General features: G+C 44.1%; 1 protein-coding gene across 1 annotated transcript in view; it reads left to right on the forward strand.

Annotated features, from left to right (window-relative positions):
- adam19a (ADAM metallopeptidase domain 19a) overlaps positions 1-22132 on the forward strand; it is a 174294-nt gene that overhangs the window by 134553 nt on the left and 17609 nt on the right. The window contains exons 7-16 of the mRNA XM_034557064.1: positions 4325-4390; positions 4970-5041; positions 5354-5520; positions 10567-10651; positions 14175-14317; positions 14667-14844; positions 16535-16624; positions 17766-17961; positions 18844-18952; positions 21746-21950. Of these exons, the coding sequence (XP_034412955.1) occupies positions 4325-4390; positions 4970-5041; positions 5354-5520; positions 10567-10651; positions 14175-14317; positions 14667-14844; positions 16535-16624; positions 17766-17961; positions 18844-18952; positions 21746-21950 (1311 nt within the window). The remainder of the gene's footprint in view (positions 1-4324; positions 4391-4969; positions 5042-5353; positions 5521-10566; positions 10652-14174; positions 14318-14666; positions 14845-16534; positions 16625-17765; positions 17962-18843; positions 18953-21745; positions 21951-22132) is intronic.

Raw genomic sequence — 22132 nt, forward strand, 5'->3', positions numbered from 1 at the left:
CAGAACCCTGACAGGACAAGAATAATGTTAAAATCAGCATCCCATAGCACTAACTCATGCCTTGTGTGTTCTCTTTAACTTTATCCTATTCTGTCATTTAAATTTCTGTCATAAAAAATACCTTCTTTTTTTTGTTGTAAAATATATATTTTCAAAATAGAAACCTATTGGAGGATTATGGTTTCAGCTAAAACAAAGCAGTATCTATCTATGTATCTATCTATCTATCTATCTATGTATCTACCTATCTATCTATCTATCTATCTACGTATCTATCTACCTATCTATCTATCTATCTATCTACGTATCTATCTATCTATCTACGTATCTATCTATCTATCTATCTATCTATCTATTTACGTATCTATCTATCTATCTATCTACGTATCCATCTATCTATCTATCTATCTACGTATCTATCTATCTATCTATCTATCTACGTATCTATCCATCTATCTATATATCTACCTATGTATCTATATATCTATCTATCTATCTACCTGCGTATCTATCTATCTATCTATATATCTACCTATGTATCTATATATCTATATATCTACCTGCGTATCTATCTATCAATCTACCTACGTATCTATCTATCTATCTATGTATCTATATATATATATATATATATATATATATATATATATATATATATATCTACGTATCTATCTATCTATCTACCTATGTATCTATCTATCTATATATCTATATCTACCTATCTAGCTAATATCTACGTATCTATCTATCTATCTACCTACATATCTATATATCTATCTATCTACCTACATATCTATATATCTCTATATCTATCTATCTACCTATGTATCTATATATATATCTATCTATGTATCTATGTCTCTATATATCTATCTATCTATCTACGTATCTATCTATCTATCTATCTATCTACGTATCTATCTATCTATCTATGTATCTATCTATCTATCTATCTATCTATATATCTACCTATGTATCTATATATCTATCTATCTACCTATGCATCTATATATCTATCTATCTACCTATGTATCTATATATCTATCTATCTACCTATGTATCTATATATCTATCTATCTATCTATATATCTATACATCTACCTATCTAGCTAATATCTACGTATCTATAAATCTATCTATCTATCTACCTACATATCTATATATCTCTATATCTATCTATCTACCTATGTATCTATATATCTATCTATCTATGTATCTATGTCTCTATATATCTATCTATCTATCTATCTACCTACCTATGTATCTATGTATCTATCTATCTATCTATATATCTACCTATGTATCTATATATCTATCTATCTATCTACCTATGTATCTATATATCTATCTATCTACCTATGTATCTATATATCTATCTATCTACCTATGTATCTATATATCTATCTATCTATCTATATATCTACCTATCTAGCTAATATCTACGTATCTATAAATCTATCTATCTATCTACCTACATATCTATATATCTCTATATCTATCTATCTACCTATGTATCTATATATCTATCTATCTATGTATCTATGTCTCTATATATCTATATATCTATCTATCTACCTACCTATGTATCTATATATCTATCTATCTATCTATCTATGTATCTATATATCTATCTATCTATCTACCTATGTATCTATATATCTATCTATCTATCTATGTATCTATATATCTATATATCTATCTACCTAAGTATCTATCTATCTATGTATCTATATATCTATCTATCTATGTATCTATGTATCTATATATCTATCTATCTACCTACATATCTATCTATCTATGTATCTATATATCTATCTATCTATCTATGTATCTATATAGCTATCTATCTATGTATCTATGTATCTATCTATCTATCTATATATCTATACCAGACCAAGTAAGGCTGTCTCTGTAAAGCCCTTGAGCCTATTGAATTGAATAAGAATACATTTTGTGGCAGAGGAATTAAACATTTAATTTGTCTGAAAAAGATTCTGTAACTTCTGAAAAAAATAATAATAATTCAGCCTGGCTTTAGACCAACTAAATAGCACAACTCCAGAACTTTACTTGGACCAGTTCAAGTACAGTAGATACCTCAAATCAATGCTACATTCACAGGGCTAACACTTTGCAATATGAAGGCCTCTTCAACAACATCTATCTGTACGCTCTAAATCCATTTTCCTGTGAAGTGGTATGAAGAAGGGAGTTCTTGGCAATGAATGACGAGATCAGAGACTCGTCTCCAAACACTCCCAGTCACATATTCACATGTCAATTACACAGTGCCATTTGAGCTGTCTGACTGAAACAGAACATATAGAGCTTAATGCCATGATCAGATACATAGCTTAAAGGTAAAAAGCTCAATTGTATTTAGTACTCAAAGCCTGAAAGCATATCAATGGAAACAGACTTCAACAGAGGATGAAAAGACAGCAAAAGGGTTATAAAACATCTGAAAACCCTTCCTGGAATTCCTCTGCAGCATTATCCAAGTGTCTTGCATCCATTCATGGGCTCATGGAAATCCAAGCACAACCATTTTTTCTCAACTTTTGCCATACAAAGCATTTCCTGTAAAGGACGCATGCGCACAACAGTGAGTACTATATACAATGTTTATTGTGTTCTTTTGAATGTTGAACTACTCCAAACAGCCCAATGCTCAGTGTGTCTGGGATCTTCACAAGTCATCACAGCTTTTGAGTGTTGTATGTAGAAAAGACACAACACAACAACTGTTGTGATTCATTCACTTCCTCTTATGCGATGGACTGAGTCACAATGTTTGGTTTGGTTTATTACCCAAAAATCCCCAAGCACAAGAGAACATTTGGCTCTGCAGGTTAATTGGTCTTTGTCCTATGCAAACACACTACTGAATAGGTCGCTGTGCTATTTCAGGGGGCAAAATGGCTCTTGCTGCACCTGGAAATGGATAATTATGGCTTTGACTCCACAATTCAGGTCTGCTTAGGCCATGGCTATGAGTCAATTTCCTGTGCTTTTATAGAGAAGAAGAACGTAGCACAAGTCTAATTTGGTCAACTGCAGTCACAGATGATAAAAAGGTTCTTCAGTGGGCCCTTCTGGCTTCATCTGTCTCCACTGCTGGGAGTCATTCTTTGGTTTTCCTTCTCATATTTCTTCCCAGATTGATCATTTTCCAGTTTACATTCTCAATCACTTCAAACTGTTAATCATCACCATCGTTCTCTAACGCCCTCTCAGCCCTCCACCAGGGCATCATCCCGTAGTCCTCTATCTTCCTCCCTCCTGCACCAGACCCCTTGGCTCTTCCACTTCTCTCCACTGCCACCCATTAATCCTGGGTTGTTACGCAGAGATGCAGCCACCAGCAGGCCTCAGACCGAGTCCCAAGGCGTCCGCCTCCATTTGCCTCTCAAACAAACAATGCGACGTGTGAATGTGTTAGTGCGGATATGTGCCACTGATTCCCGCCAATCCGCAATATTGGTGTTGAGTCCAGAGCGAGCCGAGGCAGCAGTCTCCACGTAAATCAATGGGTTTTAATTACAGCACAGCCTTCCCCTAATTACTGTAATCAAGTATTAGGAGGATGGAAACTCAATGATGGTGGCATATAAGGATTCGTAAAGCTTTGTAAACACAACCACATAGGTGGCTGGGAGGCTACTGGGCTTTTCACTCTTTATGTACCACTGTCAGACTTTGAACCTGTTTCATAACACGTTATACTGACCCCACTTCCTGCCCACGGTTCTATATTACACAACTTATATATGCAGTATTTCCCCCAGAATTGTTTTGTTTTGTTGCTGCAAAACAATCTCTGCGGTATGAAGACCACGGTAGCAATCAAATTGACAAAATTCCATTTTGAAAACTGACATTTTGTTCTGTTCTGTACTTTGTGTCTGTACATTGAGTGCTGCCTTATTGAGTTTTCTAAAAATAAGCTATGATAATCATACATGAATAACTCTCACAGAAGTGATTGGATCACAACAGGAAGATAATAGTAGATAATATATTGCGTTTTAAAAATGCCAAAAGGTTTAAATAAAATTATTATATTATATCTAAGGAAAACTATTTGATTATAATAGATACAAAAGTCCTGTCTTACCTTCTTGGAAGTCCAGATTAATTATTTATTAATGAAATCTTTTTTTTATGTGGAAAACGGTACACACCTCAGAGACAGTTTTATTTATCAATTTTCGTCAATTCATTTGTAAAAAGTCAAAGTATGGAGTAGAATAGTATGTTGTATAATCAAACCAATCACACTGCTGTCTTGTGCATACACATGTTCCTTTGTCTTGACTGTCAGGTTAAAAGGAACGCCTGGGGGACAACCAAGTACATGGAGCTGTACATAGTGGCTGATAACACACTGGTAAGCTGACATCACCTCTCCGCCGACCGCATCAACTCCATCAGCGTGAGCGCCACATGTGTCCCCTGACGTCAGTCAGCCATCAAATGATGCACCAGGACGGAAACCGGATCCACATCATAAACAATGATCTCATCCAACTAAATGGAGCTCTTTCATACAGAGAGAACTGATGGTAGTCACAGCGAGGCAGAAGCATGTGGAGACGAGGCGGAAGGATTTTTCTGCTTAATGGCGGAATCTAAAGGTGCAAGAGCTTTTAAATAGACACTGAGCTGCAGTGATGAGCCGCTACGTCTTCATAAAACCCAGTTAGGGTTTTGTCTTCTACATTAATGCCATGGTAACAGCACATGGTGACCAGTAAGAGTCTGGTCCTCTCCTCCTGTAATTGCTATAATTATGATAATGGCGCAGGGTAGAATTGGTAGAGCAGGAACAGTTGGGTTATAGTTATGTTTTCATGGGACATTAGTCTCTGTAGGGGACTTCAGAAAGATCCGTCTCTCATATTATTTATTTTTCTGACCGCTGACCTCATCCATGCACTAATACTTCCCCGTCTTCCCTGTCCTGCAGTTCAAACGGCAGAATAAGGACTATGAAAAGACCAAGACGAGGATAATGGAAATTGCCAATTATGTGGATAAGGTAAGGCTGATGGGTTCTCTTGCTGCAGACTGCAGTTCTCCATTCAACAAGATAATACATTTGTTGTACAGTCAGCGCATATCTTGATGTCATCTATTACTAATAAACTCTGAGGTTTGTTGACGTTCCAAATAAATAATTAGTGATTGAAAAGTACACAAATGTCTACTGATGTATGAAGACTCAATAGTGTCCTTCAATGGCCCTTCAAGGGAGATTGGGGGGGAAATTGCCTCAGGGGTGACCAGACTGTGTTAAGGGAGCTTATGACAAGATTGTGTGTGTAGGAACGTGGTTTCGTTGTGTGTTTAGTTCTACAGGGCTCTGAACATCCGCGTGCCTCTCATCGGCCTGGAGGTTTGGACCGACAGGGATCAGTGTATCGTCACCGAGGAGCCCAACGCCACCCTGTGGTCCTTCCTCCAGTGGAGACAAAAGCTGAAGTCTCGCAAGAAACACGACAACGCCCAGCTGCTGACGTGAGCAATGGACACTCACACACAATCACACCGACGCTGCAGCGGCCATATCATTCAAGTTTGCGACATCAACTTAAAAGGTCAATGCTGCGTTGACAACTTATTCTCTGCTCCGAAGTGGCATAAAAAAAAGCAATCCGTTATTGCAGGTCAATGGTCTGAGAAACTTGTTGAATGTATAACAGTAAAAGTAATAGAAATAAAAACAAGCGATAGTGGGTGTTAAGCAAGGCCACGGCAGCAAGCACACAATCCAGGTGTAACCATAAGAAACCAACATCGCTCTAAAGATCAAAGAAAAAAATTTAAAAACTAAGACAAAGATCAAACGCACGTTATTACATTAATTTTGTTCAAAGCTTTTTAGTCACAGTTGAGAAGGACATAAACTCCGGTCCAACAAATAGTGAGCTGCTCAGAAGATGTGTGACAGATGTGGTCTGGGGCTCACCCCCTCACATACCTGTATGTGGTCCCGGGCTCACCCCCCTCACATACCTGTATGTGGTCCCGGGCTCACCCCCCTCACATACCTGTATGTGGTCTGGGGCTCACCCTCTCACATACCTGTATGTGGTCTGGGGCTCACCCTCTCACATACCTGTATGTGGTCTGGGGCTCACCCGCTCACATACCTGTATGTGGTCTGGGGCTCACCCCCCTCACATACCTGTATGTGGTCTGGGGCTCACCCTCTCACATACCTGTATGTGGTCTGGGGCTCACCCCCTCACATACCTGTATGTGGTCTGGGGCTCACCCCCCTCACATACCTGTATGTGGTCTGGGGCTCACCCGCTCACATACCTGTATGTGGTCTGGGGCTCACCCGCTCACATACCTGTATGTGGTCTGGGGCTCACCCGCTCACATACCTGTATGTGGTCTGGGGCTCACCCTCTCACATACCTGTATGTGGTCTGGGGCTCACCCCTCTCACATACCTGTATGTGGTCTGGGGCTCACCCCCCTCACATACCTGTATGTGGTCCCGGGCTCACCCCCCTCACATACCTGTATGTGGTCCGGGGCTCACCCCCCTCACATACCTGTATGTGGTCTGGGGCTCACCCCACTCACATACCTGTATGTGGTCCCGGGCTCACCCCACTCACATACCTGTATGTGGTCCGGGGCTCACCCCCCTCACATACCTGTATGTGGTCTGGGGCTCACCCTCTCACATACCTGTATGTGGTCTGGGGCTCACCCTCTCACATACCTGTATGTGGTCCCGGGCTCACCCTCTCACATACCTGTATGTGGTCTGGGGCTCACCCGCTCACATACCTGTATGTGGTCTGGGGCTCACCCTCTCACATACCTGTATGTGGTCTGGGGCTCACCCCACTCACATACCTGTATGTGGTCTGGGGCTCACCCCCCTCACATACCTGTATGTGGTCTGGGGCTCACCCCCCTCACATACCTGTATGTGGTCTGGGGCTCACCCGCTCACATACCTTTATGTGGTCTGGGGCTCACCCTCTCACATACCTGTATGTGGTCTGGGGCTCACCTCCTCACATACCTGTATATGGTCTGGGGCTCACCCCCCTCACATACCTGTATGTGGTCTGGGGCTCACCCCCCTCACATACCTGTATGTGGTCTGGGGCTCACCCTCTCACATACCTGTATGTGGTCTGGGGCTCACCCCCCTCACATACCTGTATGTGGTCTGGGGCTCACCCCCCTCACATACCTGTATGTGGTCTGGGGCTCACCCTCTCACATACCTGTATGTGGTCTGGGGCTCACCCGCTCACATACCTTTATGTGGTCTGGGGCTCACCCTCTCACATACCTGTATGTGGTCCCGGGCTCACCCGCTCACATACCTGTATGTGGTCCCGGGCTCACCCCCCTCACATACCTGTATGTGGTCCCGGGCTCACCCCCCTCACATACCTGTATGTGGTCTGGGGCTCACCCCCCTCACATACCTGTATGTGGTCTGGGGCTCACCCCCCTCACATACCTGTATGTGGTCCCGGGCTCACCCCCCTCACATACCTGTATGTGGTCTGGGGCTCACCCGCTCACATACCTGTATGTGGTCTGGGGCTCACCCTCTCACATACCTGTATGTGGTCTGGGGCTCACCCGCTCACATACCTGTATGTGGTCTGGGGCTCACCCTCTCACATACCTGTATGTGGTCTGGGGCTCACCCCCCTCACATACCTGTATGTGGTCTGGGGCTCACCCGCTCACATACCTGTATGTGGTCTGGGGCTCACCCGCTCACATACCTGTATGTGGTCTGGGGCTCACCCTCTCACATACCTGTATGTGGTCCCGGGCTCACCCCCCTCACATACCTGTATGTGGTCCCGGGCTCACCCCCCTCACATACCTGTATGTGGTCTGGGGCTCACCCTCTCACATACCTGTATGTGGTCTGGGGCTCACCCCCCTCACATACCTGTATGTGGTCTGGGGCTCACCCTCTCACATACCTGTATGTGGTCCGGGGCTCACCCGCTCACATACCTGTATGTGGTCTGGGGCTCACCCGCTCACATACCTGTATGTGGTCTGGGGCTCACCCGCTCACATACCTGTATGTGGTCTGGGGCTCACCCCCCTCACATACCTGTATGTGGTCTGGGGCTCACCCTCTCACATACCTGTATGTGGTCTGGGGCTCACCCCCCTCACATACCTGTATGTGGTCTGGGGCTCACCCGCTCACATACCTGTATGTGGTCTGGGGCTCACCCGCTCACATACCTGTATGTGGTCTGGGGCTCACCCGCTCACATACCTGTATGTGGTCTGGGGCTCACCCCCCTCACATACCTGTATGTGGTCTGGGGCTCACCCCCCTCACATACCTGTATGTGGTCTGGGGCTCACCCCGCTCACATACCTGTATGTGGTCTGGGGCTCACCCTCTCACATACCTGTATGTGGTCTGGGGCTCACCCCCCTCACATACCTGTATGTGGTCCGGGGCTCACCCTCTCACATACCTGTATGTGGTCCGGGGCTCACCCCCCTCACATACCTGTATGTGGTCCCGGGCTCACCCCCCTCACATACCTGTATGTGGTCCGGGGCTCACCCGCTCACATACCTGTATGTGGTCTGGGGCTCACCCCCCTCACATACCTGTATGTGGTCCGGGGCTCACATACAGCTGCAAATATGTCTTTATAAAGTGGAAACTTACCAAATAATTGTAAACTCTCTCCAGATTGCTCTTGAAAATGCGCGGCAGCACTGTGTCGACACTGACGGGACCGCTCATGCTTTACATTCTTATCTGTTACTGGAAACTGGATTGTACATTTCAAGTTCTGACTTCCTGTAACGATTCAGCTGCTGTAGACAAGATGTTAGACACAGTGAGAAATAATGTGGCTCTCTATTAACATATTTAAACGCTACGTTGTTACATTTACAGAGAGCAGCAACTCGGTGTCCAATCCTGACTGATAATTACTTAAAGAGTCGGCTCTTTGAGCAGGTCTTGATGTGTGACATATTTAAAGATAGAAGTTGTACATTCACTGCAACATTCTGCATCCAAATGGGAACACGTACAATAAGATCACAGAGAAAATGAACATCTGCGTCTTGATTGATCACGCGACATTAAGCACAGCGTGCATCTGATGCTGTAAGAGTGTCAGTTCTCACTTTAATGACAATTCCCCACTAACACCAGAGGTGCAGTACGAGTTACATTTACTCCTTTACAGGTTCTTAAGTCACTTTGTCAGAGTAGTGTTAATGCAGAATACGTTTCAGAACTTTACTTTTTTATATTTAGATACATCCACTGTGCTACTTTTATTTATTTATTCATTCATGCACGCTCCAAAAAGAGGCTGGTGGTCTGCTAGTGCTCTTTTCCAGTGATGGATCGTGGCTTCCCAACAGCAGTTTATATACTAACAGACCACAGTGTGGCTCTGGATGAGATCCGTGGCTGTCTGTGACCAGATTCAAGGATTTATTATCAGAATAGAATATTTGACACAACAAGCAATGAATGTCATGTCTTTGCGTATTGGTGTACTTGTAATACGAGTATAATATTAATAATATTCACAATATTCTGGTGTGTAGCAGATCGGATCGGTTAATGATGACATGACGTTGTATGTTCACCACGTTACTCTTGTCTTGGGAAGACAAATTAGTGGCAAATAGACAGTCGTGTAGATATTTTCACTTTACTCAAGTTCAAGTTACTCGCTATTCTCAAAATTTTTTCTTTTTCTTAAAGTAACAATACTTGCTTACTGGCTACTCTACACATTCTCCCAGCGAGAGTAGTTGCTTTAGCTTTTGTGAGAACCGGCAGACTGATGTTAACACACAGGTTCATAATCATCACTGTAAGACAGGTTCATAATCATCACTGTAAGACAGGTTCATAATCATCACTGTAAGACAGGTTCATAATCATCACTGTAAGACAGGTTCATAATCATCACTGTAAGACAGGTTCATAATCATCACTGTAAGACAGGTTCATAATCATCACTGTAAGACAGGTTCATAATCATCACTGTAAGACAGGTTCATAATCATCACTGTAAGACAGGTTCATAATCATCACTGTAAGACAGGTTCATAATCATCACTGTACCTCAGCTAGCAAGAAGGGTGATAAACTCCACATCCTCCCTAAAAACACCTCCTGTCCCCCGATGGTGGCAGAAACACTCCCAGCTTGGGGTTAGGTCATTTCATATTTTGTTAGTGTATGAATTGACAAATGATTGGTTAAACAAGGATTTTATCAAGCAAAAGATTTCGCTTCAGACGGCTTTAATTGGGCCGAACAGCATCGCAGTTTGACACACACTAAATTGTTGGGCCCTCTTGCTCGATAATTAGATATGCGGATACCAAAGAGCCTGTTTTGTTTTGATTCATCAGACAGGGCTTGATTTCGTTTTGGGATGCTAAGTGACAAGCTAACTGCCAGGAGACCACATGGGGAATTGGGGTTCTTTACACACCTGTAACACACACATGTGTGTGTGTGTGTGTGTGTGTGTGTGTGTGTGTGTGTGTCTCCAATAGCGGTGTGATTTTCAAGGGGACCACTATTGGGATGGCACCACTGGAGGGGATGTGCAGCCTGGAAAACTCTGGAGGCATCAACGTGGTATGTGGAAATACAATCCATCATTTCCTCTCCGTGCTCTGTTCATAAAAACTCACTCTTTGCCCTCAATATTTTCTCCCAGCTTGAATTCACCTTCTATCGATTGTCTATGCTTTTGTGTCTGCAGAATGTCCTCGGAAATATAGACTTCTGTTCCCCACTTTTTGGGGGGTCAAAGTTCAAATTAAAACCAGTCGTGTTGCTGAAGTTTAAAGGGGATCACGCAGTGAGAGGTTAAAGCTGCACTAATCAGTACGTATGTGTTTCTGTGTCAAAGCCTCAGACAGTTATCACCCATCTCAGCCTTTTAGCTGCTTTCAGCTGGTTGTTTTGGTTTGAGAGCCAGAAACTGGACCGTTCTGGTTGAGTCCCACGGCTCTCATCCGTCTGCTTTCCAGCAGCTGTGTTCAGCTCAAAAGTTCTGATGAACCCACTCAGCACTACCTCCATTCCATTTCATTTCCATATATGAACAAACATAAACCAAAGTTTGAGTAATTCTCTGGTGATCGGATAATTAGCATACATAAGCAAATCAAAAAACCCCGAAACCACTTCAAACCTCGAGAGGAAAATATGCCCAAAACTAATCAGCCCATAAAGTAGTATTCAAATGATGACTTTGAACATCGGCTACACAGCAAACATTTGTCAGACACATCACAAGAAATGAGCTCAGCTGCTCAATCAACTTCATTTATTTACTCATAATTCATGACATTATTCTTGACTAAGACTTTACATAATTAAATACATTTACTTAAAATTATGAAAAAACCCTAGTATAACGTTACTCTTAAATTTAATGATAATCTAATAGACACCACTTATTAAAACAGTCCTCTGATCCTCAATGACAAGAAGAAAAAAAACAACGTTGACATTCTTATGAGAATCCTGCTTTTGAGGATATTTGTGTCAATGCACAACAAATGAAGTTTGCAACTAGTCAAACTGCAAACAGCATGTTGCTGAAAAAGCAAGGAAAAATATTGTGTCATCTTGAGAAATTAGCAAATATCAAATTATTAAAGTAGTTTTATTTTTGTGTTGCTGGAGTTTTGACCTCCTAAGTATCAAATACATAAAAAGGATGAGCCAGTGTAAAAAACTATGAAAATAGTATGACATAAAATCGTCACAAACAGTGTATTTACCGACACACACCGACATGATAATCTATCATAATATCCATAATCTTAACTCAATCTGTCAAACTGTTCCTTACCGAGCTGCCTCACAACGTATTAATTCAACAAAAGTTGAATTAATGTCTGTGGCTGAGCGGTTCACAGTAAAAACAGATTATAGAAGACACCTCACCTACAAGTTATGACATATTATTTAGATAAGAATGATTAAACTATCCTAAAATAAGATGTTGTGACTTTCATGGATTGCCCTTTTTTGCTGTGTGTGTTTGTTTGTCTTTACTGTCAGACTTGTTTACAGGCATCTCACCAGAGTTGAATGGCTTTGTTCTTCTCTGATAGAGCCACAGTGAACTGCTTTCCTCATGATGAAGGTTCACACATTCTTAGGGTCAACAGGGTCACTGCAGTCCTTGAAGGTCTGTTCTGGTGCAGGATGTTGGACATCAGGATGATGTCGTATCATCCAGGCGGAGCTACCGTGAGGCTGCAGACCGATGGATGCAGCCGGAGAGATCGATGGCTTTTACAAGCTTGATCAGCTTCTAAAGGGCTGGCAGCGCTCCTGTGTGCAGAATCCCAATGTCTCACCAGAACAGGACCAGAACAGAACCAGAACAGGACCAGAACAGGACCAGAACAGGACCAGAACAGAACCAGAACAGGACCAGAACAGGACCAGAACAGAACCAGAACAGAACCAGAACAGGACCAGAACAGGACCAGAACAGAACCAGAACAGGACCAGAACAGAACCAGCACAGGACCTGGACCAGCACAGGACCAGTAAAGAACCAGCACAGGACCAGCACAGAACCAGAACAGGACCAGAACAGGACCAGAACAGAACCAGAACAGGACCAGAACAGGACCAGAACAGAACCAGAACAGGACCAGCACAGGACCAGAACAGAACCAGCACAGGACCTGGACCAGCACAGGACCAGTAAAGAACCAGCACAGGACCAGCACAGAACCAGCAAAGAACCAGCACAGAACCAGCACAGGACCAGAACAGAACCAGCACAGGACCAGAACAGAACCAGCACAGGACCAGAACAGAACCAGCAAAGAACCAGCACAGGACCAGCAAAGAACCAGCACAGGACCTGGACCAGCACAGGACCAGCACAGAACCAGCACAGGACCTGGACCAGCACAGGACCAGCACAGGACCAGCACAGAACCAGCACAGGACCTGGACCAGCACAGGACCAGCACAGAACCAGCACAGGACCAGCACAGGACCTGGACCAGCACAGGACCAGCACAGGACCAGCACAGGACCTGGACCAGCACAGGACCAGAACAGACCCACCACAGACCCACCACAGACCCACCACAGACCCACCACAGACCCACCACAGACCCAGCACAGACCCAGCACAGACCAGGCGGTTCAACCCCAGAGCGCTCCATGGCATGTGAAGGATTGCACTGCAGAATGTCGTCATTTGCAGACAGTGAACGCGTCCCCGTTTCATACAGAATGCATAATTCAGAAGCAGAGCTAAGAGTGAGTGACAGCTGTCAGCGGATCAAAGAGAAGCTAAATCCATCTGAAGAAGTCTCTGCGGCGGTGTGTTGCAGCTCTGCTCTTGACCTTTTACCTTTGGAAGTAGTTCAGCTCCAACTTTACATCATGTAGCCACTTCAAACACATGTACTCATTATGGGCTTTACTCTGTGGACTCTAAATGATTACAACTTGTTATCAAGTCAAGAAAACTAAATAAAAAGATCGATATGAAAACAACAGATAGCAGAAACGTGTCCCTCCAGGTTCAGTCTTAGGCAATTATTATGGTAATTTATAATTGCAAATAACTATTATACATGACAAAATAAATGGAGTTTCATAAATCCTTTGCCAAGGCTAACATCAATCTGGATGACAACTAAAGGCAGCACCCCAATTAAAAAAATAAAGATTAAAAATGTATTGATTTTATTCCTTCGCTCCGCTAATGTCTGACGAGTGTACAGATGTTTCGCTCTCTTGATTTTGTTTGTTTTGTTTAGTTTTTTGGTCTGTAGGAGGAATTTGATGTCTTCGATATGTTAACTATACTGATGTAAAATCAATAAAAAACTATATTACCATATTTGTCTTCCCAAAATGTAAACAAAAAATCTTCTTGGCCTTTATGATTTTGCTTCTGGTGTTGCGATTGCGCATACATCTAAATAGATCCATCCTTGATAGAGTTTCCAAAGCGTAATGACTGCAGACTAACTAATGCATACGCTGGAGGAGAAAGCTCAAAAATCATGCTCTCGTATGAAATATGTACTTAAATCTGTATGTTTGCATTGTGCAGCCAATGATGATGTCAGTCCTGTAAAGCCCCCTCCCTCCATTTCACCCACAGGACCATTCGGAGCTGCCCATCGGCGCCGCGGCCACCATGGCCCACGAGATCGGCCACAACTTCGGCATGAGCCACGACCACGACGGCTGCTGCGTGGAGGCCAGCGCCGAGCAGGGGGGCTGCGTGATGGCCGCCGCCACCGGGTGAGCCTCCAGCACCAAGCTGCCTCACTCAGCTGCTTGACACTGAATACATAGTAGTGGCTGCCTAGAGGACTCGTCACTAGAGATATTTGATTTCTCTCAGTTATTAAAGAACACACTTTTTTATGATCACCAGTTTTCCCTTGTTGTCCTTCACAATAGTGCATAAATAAAACGGAACGACAGACAGCAGTGAAAGCCGTTGTGTGTTGTCCTCGTAGAACCTCCTGTAGTACTTCACTGTGTCTCAATGGGAACACGAGGAACTCCTGTTGCATCCCAGCAAAGCAAAGCAATGGAATACATTCTTCAAATATTGCTTCTCAAAGAGTGAAAATGTCCCTTCCAGGCATCCGTTCCCACGCGTCTTCAGTCGCTGCAGCAAACGTGACCTGGACAGCTACTTCCAGAAGGGAGGGGGCATGTGTCTCTTCAACATGCCCAACATGAAGGACCTGGTGGGGGGCAAGAAGTGTGGTAACGGCTTCGTGGAGGACGGAGAAGAGTGTGATTGTGGAGAACCGGACGTGAGCATATATTCATTGAGTTTTCATAAAACGACCAAATGACTTAAATCAAATGATTTGTCGTGACCATGCTGCTGTTCCTGTATGTTTTTGTCCATTTACTCCATGCGCTGGTGTTTTAGGGCTTCTAACACTTCAATTTCCATCCCTTTCCATATGGTATGATGACGTAGATACAGTTTTGAGGAACTTGTACTTAAGTATTTCCCGTTTACGACACTTAATATTTCTACTGAAAATATTGTACTTTGAGTTACTAGTTTCACATAGTGAGCATGTGACTCCAGGAAGCTGCACCTGACTGTTACAACTCCCTCCAAAACAACTAATTGTCATTTCTACATTTCTGTTTTTCAAAACATTGAACAAGAAATCCATCTTCTCATCTCACTGTTCTCATCTGAAAGCAGGTGAACTGTCTGCTACTCGGTTGAGAGCGACTTTACTACTAAATAAGTACATTAGAGTGAAAGTTCAGTCTTGACCTTGGAAATATAAATAGTTTTCAAACTCCATTTGGAGATGGAGACTGAGATGTGTTTGAAATCTCTGTAAAAGGCCAGTAAGTGAAATCGGTAACATTTACTTCCTGTTGCATGACCCAAAGCATGATGGGAACTGCAGTTCCAACACCTGGACTACGTTTACCCCAAATAGAAAAAAGGAAAAGGAGTTTCAAGGTCCATGAAAGCTTCTCTCATATAACATATAACATACAGTATGTTCAGTGTAACAAGGCCCCTTCATACTGGTGGGGCCTTCATACTGGTGGGGCCTTCATACTGGTGGGGCCTTCATACTGGTGGGGCCTTCATACTGGTGGGGCCTTCATACTGGTGGGGCCTTCATACTGGTGGGGCCTTCATACTGGTGGGGCCTTCATACTGGTGGGGCCTTCATACTGGTGGGGCCTTCATACTGGTGGGGCGTTCATACTGGTGGGGCCTTCATACTGGTGGGGCGTTCATACTGGCGGGGCCTTCATACTGGTGGGGCCTTCATACTGGTGGGGCGTTCCAGACTGTTAACTAGAAGCAATCCTCTTTCTCTTCTTTTGGGCTTCTTTTAATTTTTATTTTAGAAAGGATGTCAGAATCCACTCATGAAACTCATCTTCCAAAACCAACTCTTTTTCAACAAGCATTATTTGGGGTAAAGAGTTTATTGCTGTGAAGATGCCGGTGTCACAGAGAGACTTCAAACTTCCTGTTGTTGTTCTGTTCAGCCATTATCTCCTCTCCGCTGGCATACTTGGCTTCTTGTCTCTGGCTTGAGTAAACTCCCACATTGGTTTTGAGTGGCTTGGCAAAGGGCGCCATGGCAACAGGAGAAGGCTTTCTTTCTTGATGTGGTGTAACACATCCAGAAAGCAGCAAAATCACATCTGCAGAATCTTTCTTTTCTTTTCCAGACAAAATCTGTTGAAAGTTGACTAGTCATGCTGTCGTTAGCGCATGTGAGCGCATGTGGCAGCTAACCGGCAGCTAACATCCGCCACAACACTGTCCTTATGAATGGTCTCCAAATGGTTAAATACTTTATAACCATTACACACAACCTACAAAGAGTGACATATTAGAAAGTGCTTCTGTGTGATGCTGAAGTGAGGTGGACTGTGTGTGTGTGTGTGTGTGTGTGTGTGTGTGTGTGTGTGTGTGTGTGTGTGTGTGTGTGTGTGTGTGTTTGACAGGAATGCACCAATGATTGCTGCAATGCCAATAATTGCACCTTGAAGGAGGAGGCTCAGTGTGCTCATGGAGTGTGCTGCGAGGGCTGCAAAGTAAGAAACTCTCTCACACACTCACACTCACATGGCCTCTCAGTATCGTTAGTTGACTGTCAGTCAGCATGTCGGGGTGTTGACATACTGTACCACAGCTTGTGTCAGCTCCCATCACACCTCCTCACGGTCCCAGTGCATAGCCTGATCCCACTGTGAGACCCATGGTCCCAGTGCATAGCCTGATCCCACTGTGAGACCCACGGTCCCAGGGCATAGCCTGATCCCACTGTGAGACCCACGGTCCCAGGGCATAGCCTGATCCCACTGTGAGACCCACGGTCCCAGGGCATAGCCTGATCCCACTGTGAGACCCACGGTCCCAGGGCATAGCCTGATCCCACTGTGAGACCCACGGTCCCAGGGCATAGCCTGATCCCACTGTGAGAACCACGGTCTTAGGGCATAGCCTGATCCCACTGAGACCCACGGTCCCAGGGCATAGCCTGATCCCACTGTGAGAACCACGGTCTTAGGGCATAGCCTGATCCCACTGAGACCCACGGTCCCAGGGCATAGCCTGATCCCACTGTGAAACCCACGGTCCCAGTGCATAGCCTGATCCCACTGTGAGACCCACGGTCCCAGGGCATAGCCTGATCCCATACCTGCTGACCTTCAACCTGACAGAAGAGTAAACATGCTGAGTGTACTGTTCCCTTAAGTACAAATATACTAGATTTTTTTAAATTCAGTTTTAGTATTGTTTGAGGCTCTTAACGGCTAGTAAAGTTCTGCAGAGTTCACCAAAGCACAGCATGTGTACATTTGTAAAGATATAACCGCCCGCCCACCTCAGTTTAAAAATACTACAGTGCTTCTATCGTCTTAGTTTTGTCCATATATTTCTACTTATGCTATGTTATTTATCTCTGACCGTTTATGCTCTGCCGTCTCCAAAAACATGCATAAATGAGCGATGGGGCTCTTATTGACCCCCTTTCCTCCCATTTCCTCTGCACTAGCATAGAATCATTTAATTAAATGTTGTGTAAATATTCCAACCAATAATCCTGTCCTGGAAAATGACATGGTAGTATCATTACTTTGTGATCATTCACTAAATGCTTATCTTAAGTTTAGTCCCTGTGAGTTCATCACGTTGTGCCCCCCCTCACTGCTTGTTCCCTGTCTGTGCCAGTTGAAGCAGGCGGGGACCATGTGCCGGGGGCCAGCGGGGGCCTGTGACCTACCAGAGTACTGCACCGGGGCCTCTCCTTACTGCCCCGCCAACGTCTACCTGCTGGACGGCTCCTCCTGCCAGTACGGGGTGGCCTACTGCTACAACGGCATGTGCCTCACCCACGAGCAGCAGTGCCTGCAGCTGTGGGGCTACGGTAATGGAAGGCCTTGCCTCGCCACGCGGTGCATGCACGTAGCCCACGTAGCCCACGTAGCCCACGTAGCCCACTCACTGTGTACTACAGGGCCACGCATGCCCTCAGACCGGTGGTAGGGGCTGCAGATCCAATCAGGTGGCTGGGAAGCGGCTTCAAACAGGTTGAAGGCCATGTGGGGGTTCATCAGTTTATTAATGCAGTGAGCAATCAATGAGTCAAAATAAACTCTCATCAAAGCCCGACGGATTTGTTCTTTTTCATGAGAGTGTCTGCACTGCACCACAATAGACAAAAGCAGCACGTTGACTTTTCATGTGCATCCTCATATTTCATTGTTCTGCTTTATTATTAATATTAGTATTTTCACAAAGACTTAAAACAAGCCCTTATATTGACAGAGTTAACGTGCCACTGACAACATTGTTATAATATTAAGTGAAAAGGTCATTCTTTATTCATTCTTTTTTTAAATTAATAAGTGAATTATTTTATTCTCAAAGTAGTACAACTTATTTTCTTTTAAGATGTCAAGTTTTTCCTCACAATATTCTTTTTTCAGCTTTGTTCTTGATGTCTCCGCTGCTCTCAAAAGGCCTCTGTCCGACCTCCCGAACAGATCACACTTCATCTTCCTCCATAACCACTCCTCTGTCACCTCCCCGGACTCACAACCTTGGCACCACCCACTCCCTTGAGTCCCATATCTGCCAAATCGTCAAATCCTCCTTCTGTCACCTTCCCAATATTGCTAAGAACTGCCCCCTCTCGCATGCCTGTGACACTCAGACACTGATCCACGCCTTCATTTCCTCCCGTCTCCACTAATGCCCTCACACACCTTCACATCCAGGGGGCTGATGGGATATGTTGTGTTTCCAGGAGCCCGACCAGCCCATGACGCCTGCTTTGAAGATGTCAATGCAGCAGGGAACGCCTTTGGGAACTGTGGGAAAGATGAACCCGGCAACTACATGAAGTGTGAGAAAAAGTAAGAGATGCTGCTGGTGATACTGACACATCAAAAACATACCAACAAAAACATTCTACTCCGTATCACACATAGTAGAAGGAGTAATTCTCTAATAGACTTCTATACCACCAGATGAGTCGCCCCCTGCTGGTCAGTAGAGAGAATTCTCATTTTGAGACACTTCCTCATCGGCAGAACTGGAGGTTCTACACTTATGATCAATAGTGTAATATAAAAAGGGGGTCCTAGTAAGGAATATCCACCCACTCTACAGTTGTAGCTGAATGTTTTGGTTTCACCCACCACAACGTTACTGTTTGTTCAGTCTTGTTGCTTCATTTGTTTTAGGTAAGAAGCTGTGAACAACAGTGCTCTCCTGTCTACCTGCTCAGCAGCCAGACAGACACCACTAGAGACCAGCTGGTGGACCTAGTGGGCGTTTAGCAGCTCACAGAGTGGGAGGAGACCAAACCAGAGCTAAAAGGAGAGAGACTATTGGATTCTTACAATAGTGCAATCCATATATTCACTTGTTCTCGTATCTAGTATTTTCACAAAGACTAAAAACCCTTTTATTTGGGAGAGTTACAGTGCCACTGCTCGGAGAGAAAATTAAAACAGTGTTATGATATTAAGTGAAAAAGTAATTCAATTCAGTTTATTTAGTATAGCCCAAAATCACAAATTACAAATTCCCCTCAGAGGGCTTTACAATCTGTACACATACGACATCCCTGACCTTTGACCTCACATCGGATCAGGAAAAACTCCCCAAAAATAACCTTTGACAGGGAAAAAAGGGAAGAAACCTTCAGGAGAGCAACAGAGGAGGATCCCTCTCCCCGGATAGACAGATGAATAGATGTCATGTGACCAGATGAACAGAGTTACAGAGTTACATAAACACATTACATGAATATGACAATGTATGAATGGAACTCCAATCCATGAAACAGAAGGAGGTAGAGAGGAGGGGGGGCGGGGCATCAGCAGGGCCAACGTGGGAGGCCGGCTCACCAGCATCAGACACCTCCAGGTCCAATGGACCCTATGAGACGTGACGTCACAACGACTCCGGGGAGGAAGCAGAGTTAATAAGGTGCAATGGAGAGATGTAAATTCATCCATAAGGAGAGAGAGAAGAGGAGATAGGTGCTCAGTGTATCCTAAAACATCCCCCAGCAGCCTATAAGCCTATAGCAGCATATCAAGGGGCTGGACCAGGGCAAACCTGATTCAGCCCTAACTATAAGCACTATTAAAGAGGAAAGTCTTAAGTCTATTCTTGAATGAGGTGACTGTGTCTGCCTCCCGGACTGAAAGAGGAAGCTGGTTCCATAAAAGAGGAGCTTGATAACTGAAGGCTCTGGCTCCCATCCTACTTTTTAGGACTCTAGGAACCACAAGTAGCCCCACATTTAGTGAGCGCAGCTCTCTAGTGGGGCAATATGGTACTACAAGCTCCTTAAGATATGATGGTGCATCACCAATCAAGGCTTTGTAGGTGAGGAGAAGAATTTTAAATGTGATTCTTGATTTTACAGGGAGCCAGTGCAGAGCAGCTAATACAGGAGTCATGTGATCTATTTTCTTAGTTTTTTCAGCATTCTGGATCAACTGAGGATACATTTAGTTATTCTTTTTTTATTATTATTAATAATCAATAAATATAAATTAAGTGAATTATTTTATTCTCAAAAGTGCAACTTATTTTCTTTTAAAATGGCCATTTCTTTCTGACAATATTCCTTTGTTCAGCTTTGTTCTTGAGATCTCAGATTTCTGAGATTTCAATGACAATGTCGGTCTGTGTCTGCTGGACGAGCAACATTAGCCCTCGTGGCTTTCTACGGTTAGATTCAGTTTTCAGTTGTCTTGTTGTCACCATGTGAACATTTAAGCCCACTGAACTGAGTGTTCCATCCCAACAAACACACAGAGACTCTGCACAATGTGAGCATGGCACTGCGCCAGAGATAATTATGGAGCCAAATCAGTGACTTAGCTATGTAAATCAGGCTGTGGATGAAACTGGTTGACGGCTGCCTCGTATGACTCATTATGGAGTCCCACGGGAGTCATTAGAGTGTTTCCTGGCTACTGAGATCGAGCTGATTAGAGGATATGTAAATGCTCATAAACATGTACCTGTTGTTTAAAACTTGTGAATAATCTACACAGAGCTGCTCTTTGCCCGTCATTCTGTTATTCTCTTTGTTTGTTTGCCCTGTGATATGCTGTGTGTGTGTGTGTGTGTGTGTGTGTGTGTGTGTGTGTGTGTGTTACTTACTTGAATCACAATTTTACTAAGAAAGATGCATGTTGATCTATGTGTGTTTTACAGTATCACTGAAATATAGATAATTAGCTCTAAAATGATATTTGTTGAATGCATTATATTGATTACACCATAAAGGGGAAATTAGGAAAGACAAATATGATTAAATCTCCTATGCTGTAGTAAATCAGAAAGAACATATAGATGAAATAATGAACCATGCATCCATGCAAATTGACTCGTCCTGACACGTTATGACTGGAGTCCTGGGTTCTGAGGTCAGTCAGAGGTCGAGCTCTATGACACAGAGGAAGCAGAAATATCAGGGTTTGAATGATGAATTATGGTTTGGCCCTCTTCGATGAGTCGCATGAACCTCAGCATGAATAAAAGAACCCCCTGCCACCATGTGCTGGATGACTTGGTCATTCACGGCACAGAAGTCAAACTGATACTTGTTGTGTTCTTGTTGACTCACACGTGTCTGTGTGAATGAACGATGACGACGTTTCTTTGTGTGTGTCTCCGCCCAGGGATGCAAAGTGTGGTAAGATCCAGTGCCACAGTGCTGCCAAGAAGCCCAAAGGCACCAACGCCGTGTCCATCGACACCACCATCAAGACGGGCGGCGTTGAGGTGAAGTGCCGCGGCACCTACGTCTACAGCACCCAGGACGGCCAGGGGGACCTGCCCGACCCCGGCCTCGTCATGACCGGCACCAAGTGTGGAGAGGGCAAGGTTGGTTCAGTCAATAAGTGGTTTAATGTATGCATATGAACAGTGTTGGGACGTATACCTGTTGTTCTGAATGAATAATTACGGTTTCCCTGCAGATTACATGGTACAACTCAAACTTAAGCTGGCTTTAACCGATCATATTGTTTCCCCATTCCGGGTCCCCCCTCTCTCCCCATGATTCC

This window comes from Cyclopterus lumpus, chromosome 18, assembly GCF_009769545.1.
Source record: "Cyclopterus lumpus isolate fCycLum1 chromosome 18, fCycLum1.pri, whole genome shotgun sequence".
NCBI classification, from domain to species: Eukaryota; Metazoa; Chordata; class Actinopteri; order Perciformes; family Cyclopteridae; genus Cyclopterus; species Cyclopterus lumpus.